The 11,703-nt window shown below is 34.3% G+C and overlaps 1 protein-coding gene across 1 annotated transcript; it reads left to right on the forward strand.

Moving 5' to 3' along the window:
- Positions 1 to 1,072: 1,072 nt before the first annotated feature.
- Positions 1,073 to 11,499, forward strand: LOC123556294 (uncharacterized). Its single transcript, XM_045346896.2, has 3 exons — positions 1,073 to 1,265; positions 6,856 to 9,001; positions 9,391 to 11,499. Exons 2-3 carry the CDS (start codon positions 6,890 to 6,892, stop codon positions 10,387 to 10,389), a joined length of 3,111 nt encoding a protein of 1,036 aa, XP_045202831.2. The 5' UTR covers positions 1,073 to 1,265; positions 6,856 to 6,889; the 3' UTR covers positions 10,390 to 11,499.
- The last annotated feature ends 204 nt before the right edge of the window (positions 11,500 to 11,703 follow it).

Below are 11,703 nucleotides of genomic sequence, written 5' to 3' on the forward strand. Positions count from 1 at the left end.
TATGATATTTTACCACGAATTTTAAGGAGCTGTATGACATGGTACCTCGTTTACCTCGGATTTTTAGGTATTTTATGATATTTTACCACGGATTTTAAGGAGCTGTATGACATGGTACCTCGTTTACCTCGGATTTTTAGGTATTTTATGATATTTTACCACGGATTTTAAGGAATTGTATGACATGATACCTCGTTTACCTCGGATTTTAAGGTATTTTATGACATTTTACCACGGATTTTAAAGGATTTTAAGGAATTGTATGACATGGTACCTCGGTTACCTCGGATTATAAGGTATTTTATGATATTTTACCACGGATTTTAAGGAATTGTATGACATGGTACCTCGTTTACCTCGGATTTTAAGGTATTTTATGATATTTTACAACGGATTTTAAGGAATTGTATGACATGGTACCTTGGTTACCTCGGATTTTAAGGTATTTTATGATATTTTACCACTGATTTTAAGGAACTGTATGACATGGTATTTCGGTTACCTCGGATTTTAAGGTATTTTATGATACGATACCATGGAGTTTTAGATACAGTACCTTGGATTTTGAGGTATTTTAAGCATGGTACCTACTACCTATGACTATAAGGTATTTCATATATGGACATATAGACATGTTAATCATAAAATGGTCTTCACATTGTTAAATTATTTTACTTAAAACTGAAATAATTATGATAAAGTAAAATATCGTATTAATAGCAAGTTATTATTCCACACAAAATATTATGGGCCGAAGGTATTCTCGCATGCGATACCATCTGAGACTATGCCGTGCTACTGTCCAAAGGTTGAGTATTCGAACCTAATAGACGTCATGGCCATGCCTTCTCGTTTGGCACATGTACTGTTTTTTCCGTGGAAGAGCTTTCTAATGTAATTTCAAAAGGGTATTTCTTTGTTACTGAAAAAAAAATCATATATTGGAATGATATAGGAGCTGCGTCGCTTTAATGGAGACACTCTACCATTGCCGGTGTTGACATAGTTGTTATTTTTAAAGAAGAATTATCTTCTTGAGAAGAAGATAAATCCCATTTCGGTGTAAGACAGATCGTATATATTTGTTTATTTTGACATAATTACCACGACAATATAGTAGTATCTAGCTTTATTATGATTCGATTATTCGGTATCAAGTGGAATGAACTCGTAAAGCTGTGACTAAGGTGATACTTTACAAATCAACATGCAGTCGGAATGGTGGAGGTTAAATATTGTTCAGGATAAGGTTTAATATATCGAAGGTAAAACATTTTATAAGACTTGTTCAAACTTAAGAGATTTTATACACATGGATGTCAAATAGTCGTAACAAGTGTAATAAAAACAAAACGTTTCACTTCATATAATGGCAAATTGTATCGAAATGCGCAATAAAAATAGTTCGGTAGTATGGTGTGATGATCTATTATATTTCATTATACAAATATTTTTGTATTATTATCGTACAATATCCACATATAAACTTTTTATGAATTTCGTGACATTTTATAACACGAACACTTTTACCATTTTTCTTTTTGCTTCAGTTTGTCTTATGGTAATAAATTTGTACTAAAAACATAACATTTACACTGATTTTGAAGTAACATAAATTTTAATACCCGGATTTAGTTTTCTTTTCACCGTTTCCGCTTCATCGAGCAGCATGTGGTTGTCTATGAATGTACATAATTTTCTGCTACGTAAGTTTTGTATTGGAGTATATTGTGTCAGTACGGTCCAAATTAAAAAATGCCTGGATATTTAAAAATGTATGCACGTTGATTTTTTATTCATCATTACATTTAAGTGAAGTGCTGAAAAGAAAACGGATGTTCATAAAATGGATAAAGGTGACATATGTTTACTTTTGAATGATAATTATATGAATTGTATTTGCTATTTTTGGTGATGGTAACTGATTGAAACATACTTTGAGGACTATATTTAATTAGTGTCGGATTAAATACAAAATTGAATGTACTTGAAAAATGTATACTTATTTGCATATTATGATGATTTGTATGTAAATGTATAAATGTTAAAAAAGAAATACCAAACTAAGTAAAAATATGCCCTGACTGCAGTTTTGTAGTATTTTTAACATGTCTTATAAATGTATTTAACTACGCTTAAAAGCACATAAAATGCTACTTATGATCCATTTGAATAATAGTTGATTTTTCTTTTTTGAAAAAAAAAGAGGTAAATTTCACCGACAATAAAGTAAACAATTTTACAGTTTCTATTTCTTTACTAAAGTAAATGATTCTTTTTATTTCAATTAAAGTTCATTAGACCGTGTGTATCCGATGTGAACCATTGATAAATAATTCAATTATAAAAGGGTGAGGATAATTCAACGGAAGAATACCCTTGCCCTCTCAGGGCGCGAAGCAATTATATATATTATTATGTATATTAAAAATTTGTAATTGTCTGTGTTGATCGGTTATACACCGTTTCGCCTGATGCGAGCCAAATAGCCCACATACAGGTGTCCGTGTTTATACAAATAACTAGATACTTGAAAGCTGGGAAAAGCAGGGATGGGATAAAATCATTTTTCATTTCATTTAAATTCCCTGAAATATTCAGAATAAAATAACTGATCTCATGTCAAAAATAACAACCATAATTCGGACAGGACAAGCAATAATATATTAAAAAATGATCGCTAAATGGGACCTTATCCTCCCGGTATGTAAGGGCGATATGGGTAGTATTTTAGGTAACCATTTTATTGACAGTACTGATTTATTTTTATTCACTGATAATATTTTATGCTAAACATTAGTGTTACAATAATATCACTCGTTATTTGGGTTTTTAAAGTCACTTTAACAAATGGTAACACTACACCCATATATTGACTTAATTCATACATTGAGAGAAACTCCAATATCCGCAGATGCACATCAATATTCGTTATGACCTTATCTTTAAAAAGTTCCAGATTGATATCTATATTACATGAACGATGGGATATGGTATTTACAGTGCGACAAGAGGATCAATAACCTAGTTATTGTCATATCAGGTTTATCAGTCATACTAAACTGAAAAAAGAACCTTGTGTATACACGTGCACCTTCTGTGCACACTGTTCGTCTGCTTATTATATACATGTCCTTGTGGGCTTACAAATGAAGCTTTATTGAACTGAAAATTAAATTTCTGTTTATTTGTCTGTCTGTCTGTTTCTGAATGGCTATGCGTAAAATTACTTTTATTTTATGTATGTCACATGAACAGGTTTCTTTAAGCAGTTCGTTCAGACAATACATATCTCCCACATACGCATACACATCTCCCACGCACACATATACAAGAAAGAGCAAGAGACCTATCGCGGTACATTTGTTAAACAAATCTATTTACTTTGAGAAAAATAACGACGATATTCCATTTAGAATCGTTTGTTTACATGACATAAAACAAATGCAGTTAATAATGAACAAATAAAGCACAGGTTCCATATATTTGAATTTTATTGTAAATAATGTCTGATCAACGTACTTATGATAGGATGGTACGCATCTTTTGTGTACTTTTAATTGCAAAACGTATACCGTTCTTTATCGTGCTGATTCAAAGCAGAATTGTGAAAGTATAATTCTTTATTTTCTACATAATCCTCAATTCAATTAGTATCTCAATTTATTGTAAAACTACATTAGGATGTCTCCAGATGGAAACAAATACAATTCAGTATAATAATGTGAAATGCAAGTAAGTTTGAACGTTATCATGACAATATGAATCCGTAGCCCGAGGCTCTGTTCGCAGTGGGTAAAACATTTCGCTCTTTCTGTTTATTCTAGCATAGCACTGCTGTTCTTGTCAGTTTTCGGTGCTAGGAGAGTAAACGTGTGTTAACAGAGAGATTCTCGCGCTCACGTGCTGTTAACACCGTTTTGTTTTTTTATATATTCGCGTTCCGTAGCAAAGCGTAAATGTACTATAGTCCCAAAACGGATAATTCAAAAGGAACGATGTCAATTTGATAAAACAACGCAGACATGGAAAATTTTAATGAAGTTGAGAGACAATCTATTCCTTTATTAGTTTTTACGCGTGTTATGCTGGAATAGCGTAAGCACTTGCTCATTTCGCGTTATAACATCTTCACAATCCGTCGGGATATATTGGTACCCTCGCCCTACCGGGCTCAGGCTCAAACCAATTCCCGAGGATTCTGCAGATGCTGTAGCTTTATCCCTGCATTTATAACATTCGTTAAGAGTTTTAAACTATGTTTAACATTTAATCTATCTCTAAATTTTGTATTCATCTATTTGCTGATGCACGCCGTCGTCACAATAGTGAGCATAAATACCAAAAGATGCTATCTTTATTTTAAACATTTAATAATTGTCAAACTGCACACCTGTATTTTAAAATTCGATGGAAGATAACAAACCTAAAATTACACTTTTAAATATATTTTAATTTCACACAATTTTTAAATGACTATTTAGCATGCCTTTTTGCTTTGATAATTCATGCACGAGTTTCAAAGCCTTTAGTTTAAACGAAATTGATTTATAACGAAAACATAATTGAAGAATACATATGAACCTTTCATATTTGCCAGCATTTTTAAAAGAAAACATTTGTATGATCTGATGGAATGTCTCCTATTGAATTGCCAAGAAAGGTACTACATTTTATTGAACGGCTATGTTTGCCCGCCTGATGAAATCCGCCTGATAAAGAAAAAAAAAAAATTGTAAAAATGAAAAAAACATGACTTTGCAATACTGTAGGTGTAACGCATTTTGTTTTCGTGTTATAACATCTGCAGAGTCCCGATGGATTGACCGGTACCCGAGCCCGGTAGGACAATGTTATCAACACTTCCCGAGGGATTCTGAAGATGTCATAACACGAAAAGAACATGCGCTAACGCTATTCTAGCATAAAAACGCGTAAAAACCAAGTACAAGTAAATGAATATATTGTCCCTGAACGTCATTAAATTTCCATGAAATGTGCGGTAAAGTCTACGTTTTTTTTCACGTTGACGTCATTTCCTTTTGAATCATCCGTTTACGCTTTGCCACGGAACTAACAGCACGTGAGCGCGAGAATCTCTCTGTTAACACACGTTTTCTCTCCTGTTACAACACCCCGAAAGGTGACAATAACAGCAGTTTTATGATAAAATAATTCATTAAGTGCAATGACTTCTATCCTTTTATTGCAACTTTGACAGATACAATACTACATACTGCCCCACTAAGTTACCTGTTGCAATAAATTATGAAATGCAAACATGCCGTTCACCAACCTTATTTATTTTGATGAATCAGGATATTTACATTACAATAAAATTTACACAAACAAACAATCTTTTAATACTGATTATACCACCATGCTGTTTTCTGTGCCGGTGATTAGAGTGCAATACACAACACCATAAACAGGAGTCAAAATTGATCAATTTAAAACGTACATAAACTTATGTTGGAATGTCTTTAAAGTTGATTTAATGTCTAACTTGTATGAAATGCCCGACATTCAAAGTTGAGATGTCGCTATGTGTACGTTTCTTCTTCTCTTTGCCCACTTTAATAACAGTGCAAAATATGTCTGTACGTTTTAATTATACAAAAGTCTAATTTTCGGAATAGTAACATTTCCAATGTGACAAAAGTCCGAGATATACCTGTACTCGAGTATAGGGATAGGATTTTTAAAGACTCTGCGCATTTTACTTCCTCCCCCACATGAAGCTGCAAGACAACAGTTACACATACTAACTGATGGACAATTTAAGGCCTTTTCTGAGTTGGTATGTTTTAACAGCTCTGTCTGCTTGTGATTTGAGTTTTTAATTCAACCACTCAGTATATTAACGCAGCGTAATAAATATCTTGCAATGTATGAACAAAGTATTGTCTTAATTAAATACAAGTTCTGTGCATTCAATAAACATTTTTCAATAGTAAACCTTCAAGTAACCCCCACTCTCTCCACCCCACACCCCCACTTCCCCGATTGTCACTGTCTGTTATTGTAAAAGAAGGACCACCATTAAATCACTGTAGTGCACAGTTATTCTGTGCACTAAAACTATATTCACTTTGAAAATCTCATAATGATAAAAAAAAAACAGCGAGCCTGTGTATTACACATTAACAATCGTAAATGATTATAGATGTCAAAAATTTACAATGCCTGACAAAAACTGCAAATATTACGATCGTATTATGTCTACAACATTTTGAAAAAGCAAATATAAAATTTAATGGTCCAGACAGAAAGTATGAAAAATAAACCATTCATTCATCATCTTCAAGAGGACACTTCAATTATGAATAAAATCTTAAAATTCTGCATTTTCCTTCATCAAAGTTATAGATGAATATGATTTATATTTTGTTGAATATTAAGCATTTTAAAATTTAAACCACTTCAACCTATTTGTAAGAATATGTGTAACGTAACACGGTATCGCGGATTTATAAAAATCTTTAAAAAGTGCCGGAATGATTTATTATAAGACATGAATATTTAGATAAGTTTATTTATCGGTAAGCGTCATTGACAAAAGAAAAACAGCTGCAACATTTATTAAAGCTGCATTCACAGTGCATCATTGTGACATAAAAGCGAGCCATTAAATTTAGACGAAATGATGGTCAGGGTTACTATATATTATATATATTTGTTGTGTTTGTTTCTCAAGGAAATCGGGTGTTAAGTCATTATAATCTGCGGCGTTATGATTGAATAACATAAATATTTTTGTGAAATAAATAAAGTATGCAATTTTCTGCTCACATGATTATTCCCTGTGAGAGGAAGTATGCAATGAAAAAATTGTTTCTTTTTCTCGTCTTTCAGAATGAAAAAAAGTTAAGGAAAATACCAGTGCATAATGTGTAACAGTCACGGAATTCTCGTGCTCATCGCGGCATGTGCAGTTTGTGTGATGCAGGCCAATGCGAACACACAAGAAACCTGCTGTATTAGACCTATGAACAAAGATGATGTCCAGTACCTGAGAGATTATTCAGTGATGCATATTTTTGAAGTTCAGATTTACAACGAATCCACGGATCCACTCCGATCTGATGTATCAAGAACATACAAGCCGTGGAAATGGTATCGTACAACATCTGAACACGGCAAAACACTTCTGACATTATCCTTTAACTTTGATGTTTTATCTCTTTCAATTCTTACGATTGGAGTTGAAAGAGTTAACCTTAAAATAAAAGATATTCCAGAAGGCTGTTTTGGAAATCTAACGGCAGAGGAAAGGGTGGATATGTTGCGAGATAAAGTCTTTGATAACTTTAAAAGAAATAGAGTCAAGAAGAAGGTTCCTGGTGAGGAAGATATAAACGCTGAAGTAAATGAGGAACCCGAGATTATATACGTTTGTAACAATATTGTGAGAGATGAAAATGGATATGCTGAATTTGCTAACCGTTGTTGTGCTAGAGATTCGGACGGAAACGTAACGTGCTCGGAACATGAAGATAATTTCTGGATAACAGTTCTGTACATTTGTATTTTTCTCGTGAAACTCATGCTGTTTATGTTCGCGCCCTTGTTGGTTCCGTCTAATATGTACACTGCTTCTTATGTGGCATCTGAATATGTCGTAAAACTGAAAAATGAAGTAAAAATGAAAGTATTTGTTAGTGAGAGCAAAACAACATCTGTCCGTTATAAAAATCGACTGTCAGCAGAAGACTTTTCGGACTGGTACAGATTTAAAGAAAGCGTTGCTGCCCTACCGCTCGACACAATCTGTGACGTAAAAGTTCCTGAACTGAGAATAAAAGTGAAAGGAAAGCGAATAATCCCAGCAAACGAACCACCAACGGGGCTTCTTAGAACTGCATATGACAATCTCATACGATGTAAAATTAGAGGATTACAACCTTTTAAGGACTGTTGCAGCGCAAGTATTTATGCTTCACTTCAGCCATTGATAAGACACAAGTGTACATGGGAAGACTTAGTTCTGATTTTTATCAAAGTAGTAATGTTATTTCTGGTTCCCTTTCCATTCTACCTACGTACTTTCATCTACTACCGGTTTGAGGAGGAAGAACTTCAACAGCGGAGAGATATGATCCACGAACTCGGCTTTACACAAAGATATTACCCTTTTAGAATGAATATTGTTCAGTATCTGACACCCACACACGGGTTGTTTATATCTGCTTATTCAATGTACATTATTTGTGGAATAATTATTGGATTTTCTGAAGATTATATCAAAGACAAACTGAAGTCAATAGTCAGATCGGCATTCCATGACATGCAGAATGTTTCGCGCACTAGTGTTCTTCAAATAGTTCTCGGATTTCTTCTGTGGCCTTTCCGAAAGATAGGACTCCTTGCTCTGCTGACATGTCCAATAATAAGTGCGCTCACTGCGCCTGTGTGGTGCTCAGTGTTTGTATTATATTCAGTGCCTACTGTTTATCTCGCATACCGACTCATTTATCATTCCAAAAAGAAACTTGGTAGCGACAGTAGTTTTTTCGAGTCTGACAAACCGCTTGGAAAAACCAAACAAAAAGTGTACAAAGTACACAAGAAATTAGTAAAAATTGACAAAAACGTACATATTAAACGGGCAACATTTCCCGATGAGGAGAAAAGTAGTCCGTGTATTTCAGGATATGGCAGATTATCCGCATTAAGGAGATTTCTCGCTCAAATATTGGTCAGCGTGTTTTGTGTTGTTGTCCTGACCGCGACTGTTTTATTGTTTGTAGAAGCATGTGGAGTTATAGTGGAAGTGCTCGTGTTTACCATGATGGGTATTATAGTGAACGCAGGTGCTACGTTACGTTACGTCAGTATGGTGCTCCTTGTCGTTGTTTACATGCACAGTTGCTATGACAATGTTTACGATAACTACTTAACATTTAATGGGACGATAATCGATGACGTAATGGACAGGGTGGAAGATCTAAAGAAAATTGCAAGTTTGCCATCCAGTATGCAAGAAAATGCTGCATTTCAGGTAAAACATACTGGTTTTGATTATCATTTACTCGTATATTTTTCTCATTTATGATTAGTCTGGTTTTGATTAATAAATGCGATTGTTAATAAGTACAAAGTATCATTAATTTTAAAGAAACGTTTCTTCTTCTTAATTACAAATCTAACGATTGTTATTTCTTGGTAATTTTTGTATTGTGCATTATATTTAGTCCCACCATGGATCCCACCGCCAAACAAAATGGAAAAAAAAACTCTTCCTTTATCACTTTTGATTTTTTCCTGGTTTAGTATTATAAGTTTCTCCATCAGTTACGTGTTTCATATAAATAATAATGTTAAGAACGAACGTATTATCATTTACAACAACACATTTATTCAGATACCTTATCATTTGTATCATTAAAGGTGAAACCAGTAGAAGCTGTGGATGAGATTCCTACTAGTTTAAACTTGGAGAAGAAAGAGCCACAATGGCGTATTGGACACCTCTTATTGTTCTTCGACTCTTTCGATACACCAAGAATTCCATTGAATCTGTTTAAGAAACTGTGTGAAGTGAGAGTCCATGGTGCCCCTGGACCAGTTTATATCAATTTACTGAAAGCTACAGGAAAGTTTTCTATAATTGTCATTTTTCTCTTCTTTGTTATGATTGTTGTTATGGCATTCGGAAGTGCTAACCAAATGTCCTCAACAAATCAGACATTGGCTACTCTTGCTGGTGGATTTGTTCCAATGTTGCTCAAGAACGTTTTGTCCTCTAAAGGAGTAAAATTGAATTTGAAAACTCTAAGCTTTAAAGGGCAGATTGACGAAATTGTGTCAGAATATAAACAAAATTGGCCGATATATGATTTAATTGTGGAGCAGTATGATCCAAAAGCTGAAGAAGAAGAAAAGGAAAAAGAAAACGAAGAAAATAAAGAAAAGGACGAAAAAGGTAAATCTGACCACACTGAAAAGGTAGCAGAAGATGAAAAGGAAAACGAGAAACAAAATAGAGAACAGTCAGAGAAGAAAACCGACACACCTGCTCTGTCAAGAGCTGGTTCTACATTGGCTTTGGCAATGAATGTTCCAGCTGCAGGGAGCACTTTAATGCCACCAGATCCATTTCATGACAGTTCAGAAGATCTTCGTCCAATTGGAGTGCCACAGAATAAGGGACCGGCATGGTTTCGTCGTTTATCAATTTGTCCTCAAGAAGACAATTTTGTGGATCTTTTCATTGACTTAAGTGAACAGGAAGGTGTGTCACCATGGCAATGGATGTACGGTTCAAATGAATCAGTTGGCGAATCTATAACGATGATGAATGAAATCGACACTGCAGAAGTTGACAAACGTATGCCATATAATCAAAGGGTTAATAATCATATGAATAACAATATTGAGACTCTTTAGACGAACACATCCGAGAGTGAGAAAACATATGATCTCATCCCTCTTTGCTATCTTCTTTACTCTCTACTGAGTTGAGATTATCCTACAAATATTGGTATGTTTGGTTTGACACATTCAGCCAAAGAAAAAACATCCCGCCGGTTTATAGGTGAAAGTTTTTGATGTTCATCAGCGTCGTTGAATGTCCATGAAATGCGCGTCATTGTCAGCATTGTTTTATTACGTTGGCGTTATTTGCTTTAGACTTGTGCGTTATGGGGTCGTAATGCGTTACGTTGTTCTACGGAACTTGTATGGATGTAAAAAGGTGCGTTAACAGCGCGTGAATCTTTCTATAAACACACGTTCACTCTCCGGTTTAAACAAACCCCGAAAACGACAAAAATAGCAGTTTTATGCTAGAACCAACGTTTATTTAAGAAATAATCAAGGCCTTCGAGTGGTTTATCGTCTAATTTACCACGGTTCAGAGTTCAGATGCGTAGGGATTGAATCACGAGTGGATAAATACTGAAGCATCTGAACGATGAAACGTTGTTAATTAGACGATAAATCACAAGAAGGCCTCGACTGTTTTCATTCCGATATGCTCATTGACATTGTTCAATAAATACTGTGATGGACTTCATTTACCTGAGGAGTAATGTGTCGGACGTCATGCGGCAATTTTACGTCATAATTGACGTTATAATGCTCTCTTACCGGTCCGCGCGTCAACCTCACAGAATATATAGAGCTTGATTTCAATCTTAGTTTAACTGGAAATCAAATCGAGCCATGTTAGAATAACCTGTTCCTGTAATGGCTTTGCACGTTATACTGTTTAATTCCGAGTGTGAAACTTTCTAGTACAGGCTTAGATTTATCATAATTATTTTCTATTTCGTGTTTACACTCTTTGAATGTTACAACTAATCACAATGACTTTGTATAAAATAATTTTAAATAAGCTAGAATGAGACATTAACCGCGGTAGCTGCGATATATTTGGAAATAATTTAATTAATTTTAAGCCTTCAATTCAGTAAGTCTAGCATTTTGCATAAATACGTGCTATTTTTCCTTTTGTTTTTGTTATAGAAAAAAAAACGATTAAAATCTTAGAAATCAGTCCTCTTATTATGGTCAATGTTCTTCAGAAGTTTTAGATTGCTTTGTAACTTTGATCAACGTGTGCGCATTTTTAAAAAAATCAGTTGGTCTGAACATGTCTTGGTCTGTCTTGTAAGGTTGTTTGAAACGTTACTGTCAAAGCATGAATGTGTGTAATTTTGAAACTTCTCCATGGCGTTTAATCACACCGCAGCGGAGGCA

This window comes from Mercenaria mercenaria, chromosome 5, assembly GCF_021730395.1.
Source record: "Mercenaria mercenaria strain notata chromosome 5, MADL_Memer_1, whole genome shotgun sequence".
Taxonomy (NCBI): Eukaryota; Metazoa; Mollusca; class Bivalvia; order Venerida; family Veneridae; genus Mercenaria; species Mercenaria mercenaria.

Bases quoted from the DNA above. Each gene is read 5' to 3' on its own strand.
- LOC123556294 (XM_045346896.2), top strand. From the start codon at position 6,890: ATGTGTAACAGTCACGGAATTCTCGTGCTCATCGCGGCATGTGCAGTT. The intron at 9,002-9,390 runs GTAAAACATACT...GTATCATTAAAG, and splicing joins AAGAAAATGCTGCATTTCAG to GTGAAACCAGTAGAAGCTGT.